Genomic DNA, 25,345 nt, shown 5'->3' with positions numbered 1-25,345 from the left:
ATCTCTCTACAAAACACTTCCAGGAAAATCTTCCAAGTCTAATCAGGCTACAAGCTTTCAGAAGAGTCACCCTGAACATGTGGTGATTTGAGTATCAGCTGCAGAAGCCCAGCACACTTCTGTGCACACTTCTTGCTGGGCTCCGAGAACTTCTTGCAAACATGTATTTTGGCTGTCATCACATTTCATACAGGGTGACAAGAGCTCTAAATCTCAACAGAAAAGGCAGGGAGAAGAAAAAATATCTGCAGTCTTATCTTCTCCTTGCCCTCTAAGTTTTAATTTTATCCTCCTCAGACACTCCTTGGTCTCAGCTTCATCTTTTGCCCCTCCTTGCTGACTCAGGACCCATTTGGATCAGCTCACCTCAATATTCCTCAATATTCCTCTTTTCTGTGCTGGCCCAGCTGAGCAGAGGGAGCAGGAGCAGCACAGGGATGGAGGGCGACTGCCCTCAGGGAGGTGCAAAGCTCTGGGTTTGGCCCAGCTCACAGAAACCCAGATCTCCATCTGAGAGCCCCTGACAAGCCCTGGGCTGGAGAAAGCCTGAGGGAGCTGAGGGAAAGACAGGCAGCAGGGTAGCATGGAATAACCAACATCCAAGATCCCTGTTTTTCATACATACCTGCTACATTCCTGAGCAGTTATCATACTTAAACAAAGAGCAAATCAAAAGGCACATCCACAACACTCAGAAGCCTGACCACAGACAAATATCAGTGCTCTTTCCACACTGCAAACACACAAAATGAGAATTCCTTCCCAAGTTCACTTTCAAATCACTTGCTCTATTTGAATCACTTTACAGTTCAGAATTTCTGTATTGCTTTCTGTCCAAGATCACCACCCTATTCAACTGTTTATCAAATACCTGTATCTTTATATATGAAGAAGGCAAGATTTAATGAGCAAATCAGTAATGAGAGATACTGCTGGATTGTCTTGAATAGCTAGCTTTGGTATGAAATGGATGTCTCAAACATTTTGCTTTTTTTTTTTAATAATTACTATTTATTTTTAAGAAGAGAAGTGGGGTCTCAGTGAAAATAGACACTGTGGACAGTGAAGAAATATATATTTAAAATGTCAGTAAATACACAAATTTTCACTTCCTAAATAACTCCTTACAGCCAGTGCTTCAAACAAAAAGAGGTTTTTCCCTATTTTTATTCTATTCCCATACCTGTCAGCAGATGTAACTTTGTATATTCCCTTGCACTTGTTTTACAGTAGCTCTATTGATCTCTATTGATCTGCTTAATAATGAGTCCCAAGGAATTGCACTGTTAAATCTTTTAGAAACAAAATCTTTCTGAACAGGTCAGCTATTAGAAAAGTGACAATCCTCATAAACTATGTGTTTTCTTTCCTCAGCACCTTTAGAAGCAGAGAAACTACCATGACAAAAGCAAGTTAAACCCCTTGACATTTTCCCTGTTCAGTAAATGAATTAACATAGATGATTTTTGCTTTGTTTTGTAAGACTCCTGCTACATTTCTTAAGTAAATGCCTGAAAACAAACCCAGTACATAGCTGAAAAGCAAATGATGTGTAAATTATATATTCAATACTACTAACCTGATAGCCGAATTAACTATCATAACTAAGAGTTAGCAAAGTTAGCTGGAAAATAATTTAAAGAATAAATTAAGAAATCAGCAGAGCCATGTCCCAACATGTCATCTTAAGACTTAACAGCATAGCATGTTCCTCTTACTGTCAGACAGCTGTATGTGAAAATAGATAATAGATCTTTAAAACTTACTGCTCACAGCCTTGAGACTTCTGACCGAGGTCTCGATCTTCACTCTTCTAAATCACTTAAGGAATTCTGTAACCTCAGGGATTTGTTATGAACAATCCACAAGCACACTCAGGTTTATATGGTCAGTCAAAGCAACAGCAAATTCCTTCTCTAAAAAATGGGGCCTTTGAACAAATATTTCGAATCATAACAGCATTAGCTTTAATAAATTCACATTAAGAGCTTTACGTAGGAGACAATCTTGAATGCCTTCTACTAAAGCCACACCATCTCCTGGGCATAGGAGTTATGTGTATTTTGGCTTCTATGATCATATTTCATTTTAATGTCACGAAGTCAACTCAAGGATATTTTTTTCAGTAAGAACATTATATTATCAGAGTAACGTCACAGATTTGCAAAACATACGCTATATAGTAAACATAAACATTATTTGTCAAAACCAAGATAAAGATTAAATGTAAATGCAATCAAGAACCATTTCTATACCAACCCCAAAGCAAAGAGCTAAAACACAAATAAAAAGAATTTTTTTTCCCCTAGTTCTGTTTTTATGAAAAGGAAGCAGTAAGTGGACAATAAAAAAAAAAAAAAATAAAAAAAAAATCAGTCATTATTTCCTAGGTTGGCCAAGACATGAAATGATTATCTGACTTGGTAAAGCAACTGAGACAGTGAAACTGGTTTTGACTATATCTCTAGTCCTCTGGAATGCTCTTTTGTCCTCCTGTCAACACTCCTGTCTCTGGCTCTGTTTCTCCAGCACAAGCAAATATGGAAAATGGGAAAGAAGCAAATTCCAGTTTCTGCTTCTCTCTAACCTTGACAGGGTTGGTTTTGATCTCTGTCACATGCCGAAGAAAAACAGAAAAAGCAAAAAGTACATTCATGCTCCTTAAGAAGAACAAGGCAGGCTCTGGACCATGTTTGAAGCCTGAAGGAGTTCTTTTATCTGCTGTCAATAAGAATTGTAAATACTTGTTTCCACTGAATCTTCTTATAAAAACTGAAAGCTAAAAGGTGAATACTGAAGTCTACAGTAAGGTCAAATAAGCTGCTAAATACTTAGGCCACTGCCTAGAGTTCTAGAGAGATTTTGCATTGTGCTTATCATTAAGCATAAAGACAGCAAATAACTATTAATCTCCTCTACTTATACAGCAAAGACAGCTATTTCTTTAAAGATTAGTTTTCCAATAGAAAACTAAAATAATCTCTGCAGAACAAGAAGATGGATTAAACTCAGTTTCTTTTGTAGTTTAGTGGCACATTCATACTTGCAGAACCACTGAAAAAAAAAAAAAATCAGGCATATTGGGTGATTTGACTCCATGTGCTAAAGGGCCTGTAAAACACAGAAACTTTGCTTTGATTTCTAATAAAATACTGAAGAATATCTACTGTTCAAAACTCCTTGGAGCTTAACAAGATTTCAAAGAAGTACTCCAGCAGGTGACCTTACATGCAACTTTCTCCTCCATTACTGTGCTGCAATCAGATGATCCTCTCTCCTGCACATCATGAGGGTCAGCACCACATTGCAGAGGCCAGAACAAGCCTCCCAGCCCCAAGCTGCAGGTGGCCTCCACAAGATGAAGGTGTTCCCTGAGAATCTTCTAGCTTTATCTATTTGCCAAGTAAAATCAAGGGGGAAATCAAGGAACTTCACTGCAAAATAAGTCAGTTCAGGCTCTTGCATAAGCATTAATATAACACATAATATGGATATGGTTTGGTGGCAATAACCAAACCCATTAACATATCAGGAAAAAAAAAGCACCATATGTAAGTTCCCTGATCTTAGGGGACAACGAATGGATTACATTCCAGCATATAAAGATGCAAGATCTATATTTCCCTCTAGAGATATTCCAAAATCCTATTACTGAGCCACATCTCCATGGAGAGGAAGGGGTTTGTTTGTTTTAATTTTTTTTAATCAAACCTCCTTTTAATCAACCAGAACAAAATGTTTTCACAGAGGAAAAAAACCCAAACAACTGAGTGCAAAAAAACCAGAGTCCTGAGGGAACAGGGGAACTTGGAAGAGAAAATGAAGATGAAATGAAAACACAGGACATAAAGATGTGTACTCTTTCGGTGCCTTTATTACACAGATGTATGCAGGGGCAGTGTGCCCCCACAGGAAATCATTAGAAAGTTGACTTTGAAGAAGCTGGACCAGGAGACTGAATTCAGTCTTCTGGGTTCATCCAAACTTCGATGATGATGTTTTGCTGCTAATTCAGGTAGGGGTTTGACTGTGGTTTCAGACCATTTTGTATCCTCTTTTAGGGATCATTTCTGCTCAGCTACAGCTACAAACATTTGAGCCCTGTGGAGGGGAACCTAAACAGGTACATATGCACCTGTCTGCACAACTCATGTGGCACTGGCTGCTTCCCAGTTCCTTCCCTGTGCAAGCCCTTGCAGATTCCTGGCTGCAGTCAGTTCAGGTATATGAGAGAAAGCTAATCTTTAAGATTAGCTAAAGTCACAAATGATTCATATTCTCATTTATATTCTCACATTCAAGAATTCAAACCCCATTTTTAAATGCTTCATAGCATCTACAGAACTTCACTGACATTGTTAGGCACCTGCTTTAAGGATGTGCCTTTGTACTCAGCTCAGGTAGAGTTTCACAAACAGCTTTACCACAGTGTCACCAGCCCCACTGAAATGTTTCATGCTGACCCTGCCTGCCTTTAAACACCATTCTACCTCTGACTCCTAGTCAGCTTTGTTATAAAAGAAGGAAGAAAGTCAAGCTTAAGAAAAAAAACACCACAGCTTCAGCATCAAGTGAATAATCCCCATCTGCAATACATTTCTTGTAATTTAAGCTCATGGCACCACAGTCCTCAACAGTAACTCCAATTCTGCCTCTCAAAATTAGAAATCTATTTTCAAATCACTGAAAAAAACCTCTAACTTCAAAGCTGAGCAGTTCTTTCAGCATCAAGATGCACCACAGTTCCTCAAAGTTAGCAGAACTCCATACCATTAGTTTCTAACGTGAAGGAAAATACAGGCTGCTAGCTGAGATCCAGAGATGTGCATTCACAGAAGAATATATAACAGGAGTGAGAAAAGGATACAAGCATTTTAGTCAAAAGCCCTTTCTAGTAAACATTCAGAACAACCTGAAAATGCACTGCTTTACATTGACTTTCAAAGGAATCAGCACCTCTTTTATGAGAATATTTGTTTTAGGGTGAACATCAATTAATCAATACAGCACCAATGCAAAGATATATTACTATATCAATCATATATTAAAAAAAGCATCAACATTTTATATTTAATACCCATTGTAACCAATTAGTACTGCCATCCCCTGATATTACACAAGTTCATTCCCTTAAATTGCCATGGCAGTAAATTCTATGGTTATAAATGAGAGGCTGCAAATTGATTTGCATGTAATAACAGTACCACTAAACCTTTCTTACCACTTTCAATTTATCCCATCTGCTACCAGAGTGGAATTTCAGGATCTATTATTCCCAGAAGGGGACTTACCCAGCTGGACATCTATAACAGTTGGCTGGTTCTCCATGGGGAACAATGGCTTTGGAGGTTTGTCTGTGAGTAAAGCTAGAAAAGAAAATGAGAAAATGTAATGGAAAAATTGAGACCAATGACTGTAAAAAAAAAAAAAGCTCTGTCATGTAAGCAATCAAATGTTTGTACACTCGATGGTACATAAACATTTATTACATACTATGGCTGTTACGCTGCCAATGTGTTACCACTTTCCTCAGGGCTGTGGTGATCCCCTGATTCAACAGAGATGAGCTATTTCAAGAATTACACTTTTAATACAAAGCAGCAAAAAAAACTCCATTTCTCACTTTTAACCTACCTATAATAACTAGATCAAGCAGTTTAGACCCTCATGTTGCAAAGTTAACAAAACTAATTTGAACTGCCAGACAAATCTGTTTCAGTGTGACCAGTCCCAACATGCCTTGATGCTTGTCCAAAACAGCATATAAAAAACTTGCACATGAATGTGCCTGAAAAACCCCAGCAGCTCCACACTTAGCTTAGACTCCCACCCCAGCAGGTGGGGCACCTGGACCCTCTTCTCAAAGCCTGAGTGGGGAACCTGCCTCCTGCTAAACAGAAGTTTCTCCATCTGAGAGCAGGAAAACATTCCCCAGCCTGGTCCTACCAGGGGACTGCTCCAGCCACCAGATAATACGACTATTAAAAAGCATAGCTACAGGCACAGGCTTCATGACCCTGCTTGAAGGCTTAGGGCCAGATAGTGAAAACAGGTTTTGTAAATTCAGGTTAGCTTGAAATAAATGACTGAATATTCCTGGAAAGGGGGAGAACTGATATTAATCACATATAGCATCTTGAACCACATGAAATCAAACATTTTAAATCACCTCCAAACTTTTCCTGTTAAAATTCATCACCTGAAATTATTTGATCTGAGTTTGTAAAATGAATTAGCGTTTTTCAATAAAAGACTATGACAAAATTGCCCTGATCACCTCAGAAGCCTTAGCACTTACTGATTTGAGAGGAAATAAGCCTAAACAGAGCTGAAATTTGGGGGTAGAAGATCTCCCTGAACCAAGCAGAGGGAGTTCCAGCTCTGAAAGCTCCAAGCCTATGCTCCCAACTCAGCCTGAGCCACTGGCATGCTGGAAGGACATCTCTCCCCAGGAGTCTTTCAGCCATGAGTTAAGGGTTCCACACAGCCCTCTATGGCTTTAAAACAAGCCAGCTGAGGGGCTGAAGCAGAGGTGCAGCAGTCACACCTTCCACTAATGTGACTCTGACAACCAGCTATCAAATCACAGCTGTGTGAAATTGGAGGTAGCTGAAAAAATCTGCTATAAAAAAAAAACCAAACCAACAAACACTGTCAACCTACAAAACAATTTTACATAAACATCTACAGAAAACGAAAACTGTATTAAAGAAATACCTGCTTGATTTTGCTTCACAGTCAACACTATTTTTAAAACTCTCTAAGATGTGACTGTCAGCACAAACCACTTCCCTGGTGCCATTTAAAAGTAAACAGGGTTCCTTCCACTGATGCTACAGTTCTGCTTAGCCTATTAAAAAATAGGCATTCTGGTAACAAGTCAGCAGCCAGCATTTCAAATCAAAATCATGTGTGCTTGTAAGAACTCCTTGTACGGTGTACCCACAAGGACAACACAGGAATCTCCAAAGGGATTTAAACAGCATGTTATCAAGAATAAAACCACAAGCAGGGCTCAGAATGATAGATAACTGGAAAATTCTGTTACTGAGAATTCAGCAGTTCAAAAATGTTCATCCAGTGCAGACACACAAGACTGACACAAAGGCAACACCAACACTACCTGTACAATCACATTATTTGGGGATTAGCCTGTGAGTAGAAAATTTCTGGTAGAAACAAATAACTAATTTGCTGTGCTAAAGCACCTAAGTCATCTGAACATCATTAGAGAATGAGACAAAGTACTGCCCGACCTGTAAATATGGTCAAAGTACTTGCTTTCTAGGGAATCTCAATCCTAACAAAAGCTGAAAACTTTGAGGTAGGAGTTTTGGGCATCAAACTTAAGAGAGCCCTTCAGAAGACGTGATGATATGTTTGAAGCTCAGCACACACACGAGTATTCATGAGTACAGCATGAAATGCAGAAAGAGATCAGCCTGACGAAGTTCTAAACAATTTGATATACCAGATAAGTGTTGGTTTGGGTGGTAATTTGATTGTGGGAGAGAGGGAAAGCCCAACCACCAAAACCTTGCATCTCAGTTGAGTGTGTGCCTTGTAGTTTGTGAGGGGCCTCAACAAAGTTTCAGTTTCTGGTATATTATCGGTACTCTTTTTATCAGCTTTTTTCCTCAGTTTTTCGGGCTTTTGTTGCTACCTTTAGGTTTTTCTTATATTATTATTTTTCATTTCTGGTACCAAACTGTACTTTGTGCATTGTAAGATATGGAGAAAACTTACTGGAGTAACTGCATCCACACTGTGCCAGTGTGGTCAGGCTTTCCTTGCTTAATGTTCTCTTCATATCTCATCTCCACCTGCACCCTTTGCAACCCAATCTGACCAGGGCTTCCCCCTGTTTCCCTTAGCTTACTTGCAGTCTTTGGATGTTTTCTAAATGTGCTCCTGCATTTTAAATGGTTATACTTTGCCGTACTGTTCTTGGAGAGTAATCACCATAATGAACTGGCAGCCTGTCAGAACTCTTTCTGTAGGAATTGAAATGGCCCAAGGGGATTTTGAGACTTGAAGGCAATGAACTGCTGGCTCTTCAATGTCAGATGTGTTTACAGAAAACAAAACTCATTCTTATTTTAGAGGTCAGACATCAGATCACTTATTCATTATCATTTATGAAATTCCCTTTTGGTCCTTCTTAAACAGAAAGGCAATACAAGATATTCTCAGCTAGGAAGGATTCTAATCTTACATGATCTCTGTACTTGACAGAAGTCCACAAACAACCTTTAGTCAAATTCCCAGTCCTCTATGAGAAGTTTCTTTAATTCTCAGAACAGTTTGACAGATGTGTGGCACTCTGATTTCCAGCCTTGCTCAAGGGGAAGCAGAACAAAAAGTTAGTGCTGTTATTGTATCAACATATATTTAACAGTATAACTCTCGCTTCACCTCCCACAAAGCCACTTTAAATTGAAACAATTAAATGCACTGCAAACGCTCTTCCTATTATTAAAGGGACAGCAGTATTTCTGCTATGAAACTGAATCTACCTCATGAACTGTCATGGGAAGAACTGGGATAGAGTTGTCTGTTATTTTTCCTTCCAGACACCACGGAATGTGCCAGGGCCCTGGGCTGCTCTGAGCAGCAACACTTACATGGTGAAGCCATCACAACGTGGATGACATTAGTTTCCCAAGGCACAATTCCTGCACCACACAGACAGACCTACCTTTGCAAGGTACCAGGTCTGACAACGCAGCACACTAAGGGGTTGCTTTGCCTTTGCCTGCTGTTCTAGGATTTCATTCTGTGAATAGACTGGGTTTGTTTCTGCAGGTGCCAATGGATAGATACAGTACCGAGCAGAGATGAGGGGGGCTCACACCAGGCTCATTACCTGGGGCATCGCTGGAAGTCACAGGTGCTGGATGACAAGCTGGAAAGACATTTCTTCACCCAGGGGCACCTGGCAATGCACGTGCCTCCCATAGGAGCCTGCTGAACATGGCCAGAGGCTGTTTAGCAGCCAGACTGCTTGGAGACTGCCTGAAGTGCTGTTTTCTCCTATGCTTATATTCACCCCATTCGAAAGTAACACACAAACTTTAAAACAATAATCGAGTTGCTGTGATTTCAACACTTGTCATAGGGTTTGTCCCTAAGAATTTTAAAGACAAATATTTTTTTATTCTCTCTTGGTCATAAGCACAAGGAATATGCTGTCCCACCAGAAGTGCTGCAGAAGAGCAGAGAAGACACTTGTGAAAGATTTGGTCTCTGCAGTTAGTTACACAGTGATCTTTATCAGATAAAGGAGAGCATGATATGCTGCCCAGGTCAATGCTCAGCTACTCACAGGACCAAATGAAGAAGAAAACTGCCTTGACAGAGTTAGCTTCTGCTTCTAAGTGTCAATGCAGACTAAGAGCCTGAAGGCTCATTTTTTCCCCACCACAGCCTTACTGTTTCAAAAGTCTCTCGTTCTGTATTCAGACATAATCTGACACACTAATGAGTTCTCTTGAAAAAAGCACAAAGCAGTTGAAAACAAATAGCCCTAGGATATCATGATTTAGGGATAAGCGATGATAACTTGCTAGAAACACTATCAGGCTCCTCAGTAAGCATCAGTTCCTTCACAGTTTGTTATTTGACACAGCTCTATTTCCCTAGACTGTTTCCTACCTTCCTTCTGCAGCAGCCTCACAATACTCACCCCACTCCAGTCAGACTTTTACAGCAGCCACAGTGACAGACAGACAGCCCAAGCTGTTGCTACGATGAACACAAGTCTTTTACTGTGTGTTTAGAGTGGCTCAGCTAAACGCAACTGAATTGAACACAGATCACCTTCCCCAGTGCCATGCAAAGGCCATGCTCCAAGCCAACAGGCATCACCTGTACTCTGAGGACCTGAACTGCTGCCAGTGTGAAGCCAGTTAGCACCGGGGTCATGCACTGAAATCCAGCTGCTTATGATTTAAAGGGCTTCTTTCTTATGACTCAGCATAGCTGGAGAATTTTCCAGGTCAGATAACTCTTCTAAGGAATCTAAAATGTTAAGTCCCATGTGGGTAAGAATTGGTCAAATTCTGGTGAACAGTTTTCTTTTTCTTTCTCATGGTATCACTCTTCTTGTGTTAAGCACACAAAGTACATTTGCTGTTCTATAATTTGCCATTGATGTACCTCCTGGACATTCGTTCACGTAATTTGGAATGATGAAAGGAAAATTATCCAAACATGAAGAAGAATGCAGGGAATCTAACAAAATTGTTTCAGATCTTCTATGAGACAAGTACATACCAATCTACTTCCTTCAATCAAAGGATCTGGCACTTTCTCACCATTAATTAACACAGAGCATCTAGTATCATGCAATCAAGAATCTGGCTAACCTTTTGACAGCAGAACAGATCTGTTGGAATGGCAGCCTCTGGGGCAAATAATTGCATGCCAAATCCTTAATCTGAAACCAGCTCATACTCAAAGTTAAGCTTTTGTTCACTCCTAGTTCAAGTACACATGCTTCCAGGCATGGCTTAGATCTACTTTGGCATCTAAAAATCTTGGCAGTGACACTGCAACTTTCACACCATAGATGACGACAGAACTAACTGCATCTAAAACTCTAAATCAATATGTTAACCAGAGGGCACATGTTGCTAAGAGAAGCTCAGCATTATACTTTTTAAAAAGATATATACCTAACTCCCTTTGTCTCATCCATAATCTCAGCTTGTGCCAAGAGATTTCTCAATGGCTGGCAGGAAAATGCTTCAGGCCTGACCTGCCACTGCTTTATCTTTCATGTTGCTGCTTACACCTAAGCAAACTTGTGAGCCAATTGTGCAGATGTAAATGTAAATGTGACAGCTATAATTTGGCTGCCAGGGACCGAACTGTGCACTTGCAGAGCTAAAAGCTTCTTTAAAGAGCCAAGGGTTCCCACCTGGACTTTGCAGACTGAGCCTCTAACACACGATCTCCAGCAAGCCCTGCTATCAGATCACAACGGTTACTTTTCATTTTCTTGGCACAGCAGTAAATTACTACACAAGGTGAAAAGTAGTAGAAAACCACATAAAGCAACTCATTCATAAAAATGCAATTTTGTGAGGCTGTGTTTATACAAGGACCCTGTTTCCTCATTAGCTGCATTGTAGTGTGTTCTACCAGTCAGTCAAAATACACTTCTCCATCAGTTGGCTATTGTGCTATTTCCTTCCCCACAGTATCAAGCTGACAAAACGATTGCACCTCCGTCTGTCATTTGTTCTAACAGAAATAAAGCCATTGCAATGAAATGTTGACAAAGAATAAATGTCTACATCTTTGAAAATAAACACTGAACACTTATTTTAAAAAAACTCCAACTTAATAAACTCAGAACTTGCATGGAAGTCAGTAGTCATTAACCAGTGACAAAGAGTTTTTCTCTATTTATTACTATTCAAGCAGGAAATGCTTCTTCTGGGACAAGGCGGTGAAATGATTCAGCAACCGGATGCCTCCCCCTCTGCCACCACCATCACAAATATCACTTTTTGAAAACTCTACCTAGGATCAAGAGTGCCTTAATGCACTGTTTGGACTGCCTCTGTGGGACAATTTTCTGCAAGAAGGAGTTTAGCGCTTTTATATTAGCAGTAAATAATTGGCATTCATCACATGAATTCTTTTTATGACATAGAAAGAAGGACAACACAATCACAGTTTTAAGGAAGATGCTGTGTCCATGCTGAAATGCAGCTCGCAAGGGAAATGAATTTTGAGGCAGTCAAATGCTCTTGGATCATTACTGGTGGGTTTGATTCTAACCCATTAAGTCCTCAATGACTCAGAACAGCCCCGTGCTTGACAGGTCATACTACTGGCACCAAGAAGAAGCTGGCCATGACTGTAGCTCCTTTGACTTTGAGAGCAGTCAAAATTCTAAACAACTGGCCTGTTCTTGCCAGCTGCTCCAACGGCTTCTGCTGCAGGTATGACCTTGCAGCCCATGGTAACTGCTTAGAACTAGTAAGAGCAGCTGGCAATTCTATGTGCAAAATCAACTCTAAATAAAAAGTCCTGCTGCCAGTCTTCTCATCTGTCTTCAGCTATTGCACACGGGATGCTATGGGAGTGCACGGAGATAGGCAAATGGCTTTGGAGAGAACAGCAGCAGCATCAGGTACTAGATGAACTCTTGAATTAATGAAATGTTAAGAGAAGCAGAGATTAACTAGATTTTGGGGTTGTGATCCTCTAGTTTTCTGATTTGTGCTGGACCTTCTTCCCCCTTCTCAGAAGGCAGTCAAGTTATGCAGGGCTGTAGAAAATGAAATGGTGAGATTCTGGCAGAACTTATGCAACAGAGTACGACTTAGGAGGACTCTGGTGAAGTGGAATAGAAACAATAGCACAGATTGCACATTACTGAAGCACAGATGGCAAAATCCCACAAGGTGCCTATCACAAAGTAATTACAACAGGGCTGAACACTTCACACGACTGCAATATACGTGTTAAATGCCAGTGGCAGCTGACTGTTACACATCTCCTGATGTGAAACACTCAGTGACACTGATGGTAGGGGTTACTGTTGGTGCCATCACTAGAGTCTTTGCAAGGTGGGTGCTGGAAAGCAGAAGAATTCTGTGTTAGCAGGGCTCTCACTGTATGGTGCTATCAAGTTTCCTTACTCCCACAGTTGCCAACACACCTTTCTTTTCACTGCATTTCCAAATTTCACAGATTGTGTTATATTATGCAAAATTCTTTTCCAACCGAAATGATCCTATGATCGTTTTATTCCTTTCCTAGATGTGGATCATGCAGCTTGCTTTTATGAAGCAAGCATGAGTTTCCTCTGAAGTAGAGAAAAAAGTGTAATAAATTCTTACTAAATGTAAATTACATTTTCCTGCAATGTAATTCATGAAAATCTCAAATGGAGTGTGCTTTATTTAATGAACAGAGAGTATTTAGCACAAAGGACACATAATTTGATCTGCACTCAAAATGTTTCTCTTGCACTCTGGGCAGAAATAAGATGCTTGAAATTACCCTCTATTTCAAGGAGATCTGCAAAGAACATTTTATGACATTTTATGGTTTGGCTTTTTTAATTCTTTTTTCTTTCTGTCTTATAAAAAAGTAAAGAAGTGGTGACGGATGAAGCCAGATCCCATCATCCATCTTAAAAGGACAGCTGGAGCCTTTGCATGCAAATGAAAGCTATCATTCTTGTCAACCTGAAGCCAAAGTACCAAAAGCCCGCAGTCCACAACCAATTAATATTCCATGATCAATTTGACCACTTGTGCACAGTGAACTACTGCACCACAGCCACATGAATTATCATGGAGTGGATTTTATAATAAAACTCAAAGCAATCCATTATTCTCTGAAACCAAAAAAACTTGTATTAAATATAGAGAGTGTATCAAAAGAGAATTATCGTGGATGATGAGCACCAGCTGAACTAAGTCTTAAGCCCCTATGGTACTATACACAGGCAAAACAATGGGTGCTCTTTTTGGGACTGGGAAAAGCCATCTCCAAGCTCAACAGCAGCTTCCAGCCAGTGTTCATCACAATCTGCCAAAGGAGGAGATGGTGCCATTTTGCCACCTCTCTTAGTTTGCTGTTTCAGCAACCACATGGCTGCGCCCTGAGACAGCCCAGATCAAACCCTCGCTACAGACCAAACATTCCTGTGCAGTTTTTCAAAGAGGACAGAGCTACTGAAGATGGATATTAAAAATGCATTTCACTAAAGTCTCAAAGGCAGTAGAAACCATTTAAAACTTGTACTCTGGACAAGATTAGATGTTGCACAGTGTAACAGCTCAGCCTGCTTTGATGTTCAGCAGCACCATCACAATTTCAAAGCTACCATACCACAAACAATTTTTAGATGGAATTTAAATTGTGAGTTTCTTAGATTAACTATATTTACAAGTAAGACACATGGAACTTCAGTAAAGTAATCCCTTGCCAATTGATTTTGCTCTGTAGGGGGCTAATGAGTAGGTTTCATCCTGCCCCATACAGTCTACTAATTCAGATCCATTCTTTGGATCAGCACCCTGGCTTCCAAAGCTTGTTACAGTGATGAAAAATGTTACTATCCTCGACAAGGAAAACCTTTTCATAAAATGTTTATGCAATATTTATGTAGGTTCTTTGTCTCTAATTTGCCTTCAAAAGCTGCAAAATATGTTCCACCAGGTTTTGCTAATATTTTTTCATTTTTCCATCGAAGAAGTTTTGAATTATATTATTCACTAAGTACATGGAGCATTGTTAAGAAAAAATTGGGCCGAATCATGTCATTGTTGGTTGGATGAGCAGAAAAATGAATAAAAGCAGGCATAATAAAGGCACATAAGGAAATCATAGATACGCTCACTATTGTTTATCCTGCCTCATGACCAAAGATCAAGAAAATGTAAATCTTCTGATGAAAGACAATGCTTTAAGAAATGAAGGAGATAGTTATCCCAGGAAATTTGTCTTCTTATTTGAGGCAAAGGATTTAAAAGAATTAACAATAAAAGTAGCATCCACAGAAATCTCTGGCGAGACGACCCATTTTCAGAGTCGGCACTGCTGCCTTTTACCACTTACATCAGAGTTTATACCAGCTGATGGGAAGCAGAGTAACCTCTAGTGATCAGCCTGGGACCTGAACCTTTCAGTATCAGCTACCATCAAACACAGGAAAGTTTTCTGATCTGAGAATGCAATTTCTTTTTCACAAAAATACACCAAACGTGCAAAGCACTGTATCAGGTTTGCAGCAGGCAACTATTCAACAATAAACATGTAATATTTTAAAACTAACATATTACTTGAAAATGTTTAATGGTCAGTGGGGGTGTAAAGAATTGCAAGCAAACCTCCTACAGGAACATGACTAAAGGCTGCATAGAGATCCATGTGTACAAAAAGTATGAGGATGGATGTCGTGCCAGTGCCCAGTGGTGCACCTCTGGGCAGCCCTATTAAGAAGCCCAGTGAGTGACACACAGCACAGTGGAGAGTTAAAAGTGAACTTCCCAGTGAAACAATTCAGAGACCTCAAGGCAACACTAAAAGCAATGGAAAACAGTGAAGATATGGCCAAAAAAATGTCTTTGGGACTATACTTGTTTTTAATCAATGTGACCATTGCTAAGTAGGCTGCCAACACATCAGACATTTATATCAGAGGAGTATAAAATAAACTTGTCAGCAGAGTGAGCGATGGATTGTACCTGTCCCACAGGTCAACTTGAGCACACGTTACATATACTGTAGGCAGCAGAAACTGCAGGAAGGCCTAGCTTCCAAATCCCCTGAAATGTGAGATTAAACACTCCCACAGGCACTTCAAATGGCTGCTGATAAGGATTTAATCCTTCGGTATATTTCCTCCATCCTTTATTAAGAGATGAAGATAATCTTTAAATCAAGAGAAAAATAGGAAAAAAAAATTGAAAGAGCCAACAAACATCAAGCAGAAAAACTGGAGAGGAACTAACCCTATTTTTATTAACAAATCCTCTCAGCCAAGGCTTATATACCCAAAATGTGTGGTTAGGACAACTCGCTCCCCCCAGCCCTGGTAGACAAGGCACCACCAGCTCTCTGAACAGTGCATGGACATGACACCAATGGGCTGCCCCAATACCCAGATCCCCTGCCTGAACTACTTGTGCATAAGCAGGCTCTTAAGAGGGGTTTTCTGTTCTCTTATAAGTTCTCCACCAACTGCCAGGACAGAAATCAGCACTGCTCCTGGCCCTCAGCCACTGGGACACTGTTGGTGAAGCAGCTCAAAACAAGGATCACTTTCCTTGGCTTCTGCATTTCTCTGCTGTTCTCAGAGGACCATTCATCACCCAGCTTTTACGTTTTCTGCTACTTCTTTTTCCAGAAGCCAGATTGAAGTTTTGCACCAGGAATGTAATTTCTGAGAAATTCTTCATGAAATTGTGTCAGCTTGTTGTAACGAACCCGCTTGACACTTCGTTTTCCTGTAGAAAGTGTCTTCTGTTTGTCATGTGTAGAAGCAATTTAAGATTTTGCTTTGACATTTTCAACAAGAGAACAAGATGATTCAATCTGTTCTAGGTACTACCTGCCATTACATTCAAACTACATCTTTCAAATGAAACTCAACATACGATTTTAACTGCCATTTTATATATATCTTACGTATGATTATGTACTACTACTGTCCCATCTCATGGAACAACGTTCAAGCAACAAAGACTTTTAAAGAAGACCTCTGCAACTGTCCAGTAATGCCACCTTGAAACTTCTATTTCTTTCTGAAACAGCATTCTCACATAGCATTCATCAGGTGTGCCTTTATGACAGGATTTTTGAGAATTTTGGCTTTTTTTCCACCCTAAAATGAAAGCAAAATCCGAGGAAAAAAACCCACACAAATTTCCTCCCAAATACAAATTTCTGACCATCTATCCTACTTCAATCCCCAAGGACGGGATGACTGGCTGATGAAAAAGCTGAGCACAAACTCAGTAGTGGCAGTGTAGGAAACAGTAAAGGTTGAATTACTTATCACGTTCCTCATACGATGAGTGTGGTAACCTGCCCAGGTACGTGGGATTGTTTTACCTACCACCTACCCCCATTTGAAAATTTCTCTTCATTTTGTTCTCTGCTTTAAAATGTATTATGCACCACACTCAGTTCTCTCTAATCAACATGTCGACATCCACCAACTCCTTCTGATGCACAATAGCTATCAAACACCTTTTATTTATTACAGGAGAAAAGATTATGTCTTGTTCAGCAAGTCTTTTACCTCAATTCTAAGGCCTGTTTTCTAGAAATGCAAGGCAATGGTTTACACTGAAAGACGTGCGATGCATAGCTAAAGAAGATGAGAGTTTCTCAGGAGGTGAACAATATTTGGATTAATAATTAGAGAACAAAGTATTTTAACAGGGTAATATGGAGATAATCTAAATACAGAATTAGAGACGGGAAATATTATCACTTTCTCTCCCAGATTTTAATTAGTAATTAAAGGAAATCTTTGTGTGTCAGCACACTTGTAATACAGGCACTATATAAAGATCTATCAATTATCTACACACTGTATGACATCATTGCTTTTTAGAGAACAGGTGGATTAAATACAAAAAGAAAGAGCTGGTGTTTCCTCAGTTGCTGTTCGGGGTTTTTTTAATCAGTAAAAGCATAGTGGCATCGTAAAAGGGCTGGATCACAAAAGCAAAACCACAGTGCAGCAGTACTGTCAGACATGCTCTTAAGGTAGAATGTCTGTCTTAATCTGTTATTATTCTCAGTTTGTGTCTAAAGACTACTCTCTGTACTATGCTTTTATTGTCTGCTACCCATTCAGAGACAGGTCCCTAAACATGCATTACTGATATCACAACTAAAGGGAGTCCCAAATGCAACTGCAGGATTGGGCTCCACTTCAGCAAATACACCAGAGTAAGACAGAGACCTCTCCCAGCCCTTAATATTACTCTGCAATGATGTGCTTCCTTACCAAGGTGCTGTAAAGGGATCTAATATACTGTACTGTACTGTAAATTGGCAATTTTGGCTGAACACATTGTAGCACCATTTTTTAACTGCTCCAGAGCTAACATTTAGGGAATTCTGAGTTGTTGCTGGAACGCTCCTTTTCTCCTCCTACATACTCCCAAGTTAGTGTAGCTCTTTCTGTTGCAAATAAGAACCTTTGTGTTCATATTAGCTCTAATAAGGAGCTGCTTAACAGTGAAAGTATCATTAACACCATATATTGATCTTGCAAGGAGCAGAAAACTGCAACACCATTTCATATCAAAGCAATGGAGTCTTAAACTTTTGCATCTATGAATGATGAGCAACATTACTTCAAACGACATCTTTTGTCAGAGTTGCTTGAGCTAAAGACAGAGTGAATCCATTTATATAAATTGTGGCTTCGCTGCTGAAAGATTACAAAAATATATGGTGCTATCCTTAAGTCTCAAACCATTAATATAGTTAAAATATGCCATCTTTTCCCTGGAAGAACTAGCAAGTCTTTAAAACACTATCATCAATCACGACTAATTCACTAAATATACAATTCCAACAGCAATAGAAAAAGAACATACAGTACAGTGTTTCATCTGTCACTACATCAAACATCTCTATTTTTCAATGGAAAATGAAAGTCAAGATTTCCTAGGTCTGTGCTATAGATGGTTTGTAACTGAATTTCTGTTCCATTGGGATTAGTCCTTTGCTTGTTTCCCATTAGCCAGATATTTTTATTTAGAAAAGCAAACCAACATTAATTTCACTCCCCAAGAAAATATTAGTCTAGATGCTAGTTTAGTGTCATGGTTTAACCCCAGCTGGCAACTCAGCCCCACACTGCTGCTTGCTTACTCCCCCCTCTTGGGACTGGGGAGAGAATCAGAAGAGTAAAAGTAAGAAAACTCTCAGGTTGAGATTAAGACAATTTCATAGATAAAGCACAAGTCATGTGCACAAGCAAAGAAAACAAGGAATTCATTCCCCACTCCCCAAGGGCAGGCAGGTGTGCAGCATCCTCAGGACAGTAGGGCTCCATCACACATAACAGTGACTTGAGAAGACAAACACTATCACTCCAAACATCCCCCCCTCCTCCTTCTCCCCCAGCTTTATTGCTGAGCATGAGGCCATATGGTCTGGGATATCCCTTGGGTGTCAGTTGGGATCAGCTGTCCCAGCTCTGTCCCCTCTCAGCTCCTTGTGCCCCCCCCTTGTGCCTCCTCAATGGTATGGTGGGGTAAGGAGCAAAAAGGTCTTGGCTCTGTGTAAGTGCTGCTCAGTGACAATGAAAAGATCCCCGAATTATCAACGCTGTTTCCAGCACAAATCAAAACCACTGCCCCATACCAGCTACTACAAAGAAAATTAACTACCCCAGCCAAAACCAGCATACTTAATCGTTGAAATCCTTAAAAAATTATCAGCAATCAAATGAATCTTATAAAACATATTTTGGTTCCTCAAACCTACACATTCACTGGTTTATTAGAATTACACAGATTTTATGCTGCCAGGGTGTCCAAAACCACTACAGTGTGTAGGCCAGGAGTCCACTGCATTCTACAAAAAGTTCTTGTCCACTGGTACTATCTTGTTTGATTCAGATCATTGCTTTATCAGTTGTATTCTCATCGTGGTTTGGAGCAATAGCATTTCACTATGCAAGACTGAAGGTCACACTAACCAAAAGGAACACTAATGGGGTGAAAATGAGTATCGTGAGGACAATAAATCATTTTTTGAATCCCATTTAATTGATCATTTTGTAGCTGCCCTTGCTTCCACAGAAGTCAATGGCAAAGCTTCCATTTCTCTGGATATGAACAGGATTGGGTCCTTTAAAGTATGGCATGTTTTATGAATGTTGAAGGTAGCATATTTTACATTGGAATTTTCTTTATTAGTTCTAAATACAAAACTTCATTGAGAGTGCCAAATTGCTGCATAAAAGCACCCAATAATACGGTACATTAATTTAACACATGATAAATTTTCCTGTTAGTAGTATTGGGTGTTGTCACTTTCAATACACAGATATCTAACAGAGCGTTGTTTTCTAACCCTCATCTTCCTCCCCAGTATTTTCCTCCCAGATTTTACAAACACGCTCACCACGAACCACCATCTCTCCACCTTTGGCTGGCAGTCTGACATTTCCTTTAACTACCTCTGAGGCAATGGGATGTCTCCCTGAGAGCCAGCTCCCAGCAGCACAACACCCACAGCTCTGTGACAGAGGACTTAGCAAGAGGATTTATGCTCACTTGGAATGGAAACAAACCAACAAGGATTATTCTGCAGTCATAATTTTTAGGTTAAAGAACCTGACTTAACCTAGTCTGATGTGAGCCATGAGAGAATCAGCAGCTCAGGGTCAGGAGTCTCTGTGCTCCCCCTGACACGATGGCTGAAGCAGATGTTCTTGGCTGGGACTGAGCTGAGCTGGCCAGGGCAGGCAAACTGGCTTGGTAGGAGATTTGGTTGCATCTGAGGAAACTCATTTATTCTCTCTCTTTTCTTTTGTTATCAGCTTAACTCAAGAGATGTCACTATCTCTTTTGTACACTGATCACTGTTAGTCATAATGAACAGGCTTTGATGAGTTGCTTTCAGAGAAGCACAGGTTTCTCTCTGGTTCTCATCTCTGCTGTGTCAGCATAGTTGAAAACTCTGATTGGGGTGAGTTGCATCCACTCCAGATTTGCACTACGGTGGGAGGAAACAGCACAACAGAGTGTGTTCCTTCCATCTTTCTAATCCTTTCCATTTCCCTGTGCCTCTTAGGAAGATGATTTGCCAATATCACACATTGAAATGTCTCCTTTGGGGAACAAGCATGAGGGATCCTAGGTGAGAAGAGGAGAGGCATGTACAGTAACAGTACAAGCCATGGGCCCTGTCAGAGATGCACTGAGATAAGCACAGAGATGTGGGGATGGAGCATTTCTTTGAGGGACTCTGTACAGGAAACTGAGATGTGAGATGTGGGACAATATTTTTGAAGTATATTTAACTTCCTCCAAGCTAAAATAAAGGTACTGAGGAGGTTTGCAGTCATAAAAAAAGCATAAAAGCTCTCTACCAGCAATGAAGCAGTGCTTTACTCAGACCCTACGTGAAGGTATGGTCTCATATTAATTGATGCATTTTGGACTGCTGCAGGGGAAGTATGGTTTTAAAAGCAGGGAAAGACCCTCAGATCAGGAAACTTTCCAATCTGAATCCCTCTAGTGAAGTAAATTTCTTCTGGGGATGTTTCCTTCGAGAGATGAGGTTGCAGTCTTACACATGAGCACATTCAGAAGCTTTGGGCTGATTATTGTGATGCTGATATTTATCTTGATCCTTTATGGTTTTAGTCTCCTGACTTTCTGTGGTCAAAGAGCTGGTACAGCAGCCTGTCACCAAGGAGAGTAAATTTGGCACCCTAGTTCCTAAAGCTTGGGGGTAATGGTTTGGCAGTGAGGGATCTATTTCATAGTTTTCATTTTTGCTCGTACTTTTGGTAAGCACATTTTTTTAATTCATAAATTTTGTTATAAGTTTTGGGTATATTGCATCTTTTCCCAGATGTCACCTCTCTAAGGTTATAATTCTTTCTTTTTCACTTCTACATATTGTTTGTTCTATTTAAAATATGACAGTGGGTAGAGGCAGAAACTAGGAGACTCCAATTATATTTTCACACTGTTTGAACACTGAGAAGTTCTCAAATATTCAAGGTAGGAGCCCCATTAATTTTTTCAGACAAATGGTTTATGAAGGAAAAGAAATGTGTTATTGGTTGCCTGAAACTGTTCATATATTAATGTCAAATTCAGTTTTAGATAATAATAATAAAAAAGAAAAAGAAAAAAAAAAGAAAGGAAGAGTAATATACCTCTTCTCCACAAATAGAAACACCTTGGTATGACATTTTTACTATATAAAACATAGTTATATATTTTTCTTCAGAAAATTAAGGCAATATCTTTGAAGCATACTTAACTTTGTCCAAGCTAAAACAAATGTGCTAAGAAGGTTTCATAAAAAAAAGAAAAAAAATAATATCTTTTCCCCAAAATATTATATTTAACTACTATACTGAGAAAATTTCCATACAGCATTGAGAAATGGCTCATCTTCCCTTGCCAAGGCTCTTAAACCCCTGCACAGCTGAATTTCTACATAATCTCCCAAATGTGTCCTTTTATACCTTGCCATTAATTTGATTAATCTGTGTGTAGGATTTCAGGATATTGAATTTCCCCTGGTTTTGCATAATTTCATATGATGCTTTCGTTATTTCATTAAGCAACTGAATCGACTGAAATGACTCTTACATTTTCAAGCTTCAGATTCAGGCAGATAAAACTTCCTAATTTAAACTCATGTTAGTTCTGAAAGCTTCTGTAACAGCTGCAGCAGCTAGAGCCTTAACTTTTGCTTTTGCCTTTTTTTTTTCTATAAACCAGAAATTCTGGAGAGAAAACAAACCACTATCTGTACCTCCCATACCACAGCTTTCCAAGGAGGAATATCCCATCCCTCAGAACTCAGCTGTCTGTCCCTGCACAAGTAGGTTTTCTTTGGGTTGGCAGACCGTGTCCTCTAAGACAATGGAAGAGCCCTTCAAGCCTGAGTGTCTTGCAAGATATGATACTTCAGTGAGGCTCAAGAAAACCCTATGCTGAAATCCAAACCTACACAAAGTACAAACAGATTTGAGTTATTGCCTAAACTGAAAGAGAAAATGGAAAAAATGCACAGAGATTCCATTTGAGAGTTCTCTATTCACTTATCCACATGTATACAACTTATTTTATACCAATATTTATGGTAAATGAGTGAACTTCTACTCTGTGTTAAAGCCATGGCTGAGGAAGCAAGAGTAAGGACAGCAGTAATTTGAAAATGAAACAAACAGAAGCACTTCCTGGCTTTATTAGTTCTGCTCCTATGCACAAGGTTGCTCCACACTGATACCTGCTCAAATGAAATTACAGCTGCAAAGCAGGCTTTGTCTCTGTCCTAACCCCATCCAAATCCTAAACTTAATCTTTGGTTGAGCCTTAGCTCAAAGACCTGCAGCCATTGCATATGTTTGACAATTAATGGGAGTGAAAATCTATTCTCTGTTCTGCAAAAACCTTGATGGGCTGGAGAAGCACTTCATGTACTGGTAAAATGTGGAAGGCATCCAAGTGGATCCTAGATTCCTTTAATTCTTTTGTGTATTTAAAATTTATAAATCACCAGTTTCCAAAATGTGGGCAAGTCAATGATTACCCCCACAGCTGAAACATCTATATGCCAAATCCCAGGTCAAGCACACTGATAAGTAGGTAGCACATTTATAATAAACCCATATGCAGCAGGAGCTTGACCCTGACAGCAGCATGTCATATAGCTATACTTGCATGGCATACTAGCATGGCAAGACTAAAGAAAAACAGAGTTGCCATTTTCCTTTTCATTAGTGTTATTTCCCTTATGAGACCACACAAAAGGTGTATGGCCCTTTCTATGGGGTAAAGGAGCCCATTACTTTGAACAGGACAACAGTGCTCTGCAATGCTCTGTCAAAGGATCTGGGGACAGGCAGGAAATGAACCCATCCTGGCTCTGCTGTAAATCTGGGTGACAGGGAGGAACACACGAGACAGGGTCATCTGAGGACACCTATGATCTCTCCCCAGTGTAAGATCCTACTTTCTGTTTGCTGATTCCTCTGTGGACCAAACAGAATGAGTAGCAGCAGAATGAAATGTCAACTTGTCACTCATGAGCTACGAGCATGTCATAACCAACCGTCCCTCTCTCACATGGAGGTGCAAGGTCGCAGGGACAATTCAAATCACATTCACCTTCACTAGGAATCTAAATGCCTATTTCCTAAAAAAACACATCTATGGAACCCTTTTCCACATTACTCTTGACAGAGGGAGCCAGAATTCCTCAGCGTGCCTACCACCTCCAGACTGCACTGGTTTGAATGCTTCCTGAGATCTGGTATCCAGTCTTGGTGCTAGAAATGATGGTAGGCACAGGACCTGCTCAACTGAGTGCATTTACACTGATGGGAACTGCATAAGTGCTGTCTCCCTATTGGGGACTCCAGTCATCAATTCTCCATAGTCATTCCAAACACTGAAAGTGTTGAGGTCAGTCGGTCGAGGAATATTTCCAGCGACATGTTCCTGACCCTGGTGTGCATCAACCATAATGGCTTCTGTGCCTGGGGGCTGGGACGCCCGAAGTGGTAAATAATGATGATGGCCAGGCTTGCAAGTGATAAGTGAATAGACATTTCCAGATGTCCCTTGTAATGTCCTACATACACAGAACTCAACATGGCCTTAAACTGGTAACATCCCAAGCCTGGGCTTTGATCTAGTGGGTGTGCATTCTGAAGCCCAGTGCTTCTCGTTGAACAGCATGGTTGGACACTTGGCTCCTAAATAATCCAAGTTGGCCAGTTGGTATCATGTACCTCCATTCTCTGTTGAATTTCGCTGTGAATTTTTCTCCTCCTGCTGCATTTTCTTTACAAACAAGGCCTTCTATTCCTCCACTGCTTAGTTAGTCTGAGACCATACTTCCCTTACAGTCTCCTCAGTACACAATGCCCTTTTACCAGGATCTTGCCCAACCTTAAGCCCACCCCTCCAAGCCTCTATAGCATTTTTAATTAAGTGCTACTACACAACTGAAAATTAGCATGTTTTCTAGCTATTCAAAAACCAGTGAAAACCAACATATCACTAGCTGCTAGGGAAGACTTGCTAAAAGGTTTCCCCAGTGCCAATTATTCCTGCCTCAATAATCACTGATTCTATGAAAAAATCATTACATATACACAAAGTCAACAGTCTGTTGGCACAGCAGAGTCAGAGCAGCAGCTGCCAAGCATCAGTTACTTTGTACTTGTCTACTAACATTCCTCTTGCATACATGATCCACAATTAAGTCATGTTACATGCCTCTAATTTTGCTTCCTGAATGCAGACAAATCAAACAAGTATAATTTAAGCCACAGCTGACAGCTTTGCAGGTCTAAATCTTGAACCCAGGTAAGATGAACTAGGGATGAATTGACTGGTTTAAATGGCACTTTTGAGCTATTTCAAACAAAAGTGACATATTTTCATTTTTTATATATGGGAATTTGGGGTACCTGTCTGTGGTTACAATCCTTTAATAGAACATATATAAAAACCAACAACCTGTAAATGTTGGTTCTTCTTAAAAATGAACAATTTTGAAAATTGAACAAAATTCATACCAATGAATAGTAGAATGGACAAAGATATCACTGTTTTTTGGAAATTCTCTTAATATTAAAGATTAAATAATTTCACATTATTGTTATTATTACCATCCTTCTCCTCCTCATTATTATTCAACTCAAACAATTTAACTTTTCAGTAGAAGTGACCTCGAGACCTAATGTATGGTCTTGATGTTTTTATTCTCCTCATGATTCTTTGTTTAAAAGGACAGAAAAGCAATTTGGAAAATCTACAATCTGTCTTTCCAAACAAAATAGTTTATCCTAACCAGAAAATGCATTATATTAACTATGTAATGTATTTTCTAGCTGCTTCCTCCTCTGGCAAAGTGGATAATCTCAGGTACAGTCACCCAGCCTCACAGAAGACTTTTATATTAATGTAATGTGACATCACCAACCCATTCCACACCGAGACAGCGGGAATAGGAAGGGTACTGCCTGGTTGAAAAAATGTATGTTTATCCTCTTATAACTAAATTTAATGTACTAATCCAATGTTCATCCTTTGGTTGGAAATCCTCCTGTATTTGAAATTCTGATTCTTCAGGACAGCAGCTT

The 25,345-nt window shown here is 39.8% G+C and overlaps 1 protein-coding gene across 2 annotated transcripts in view; it reads right to left on the bottom strand.

Annotated features, from left to right (window-relative positions):
• IL1RAPL2 (interleukin 1 receptor accessory protein like 2) overlaps positions 1–25,345 on the bottom strand; it is a 359,886-nt gene that overhangs the window by 99,596 nt on the left and 234,945 nt on the right. For both annotated transcript variants that reach the window (XM_008930689.2, XM_018070872.1), the window contains exon 6: positions 5,292–5,366. In XM_008930689.2, the coding sequence (XP_008928937.1) occupies positions 5,292–5,366 (75 nt within the window). The remainder of the gene's footprint in view (positions 1–5,291; positions 5,367–25,345) is intronic.

Source organism: Manacus vitellinus, unplaced genomic scaffold, assembly GCF_001715985.3.
Source record: "Manacus vitellinus isolate BGI_N305 unplaced genomic scaffold, ASM171598v3 scaffold_19_pilon, whole genome shotgun sequence".
Taxonomy (NCBI): Eukaryota; Metazoa; Chordata; class Aves; order Passeriformes; family Pipridae; genus Manacus; species Manacus vitellinus.
The sequence above is the reverse complement of the archived record's forward strand: the minus strand, read 5'-3'. Positions and strand labels throughout refer to the sequence as shown.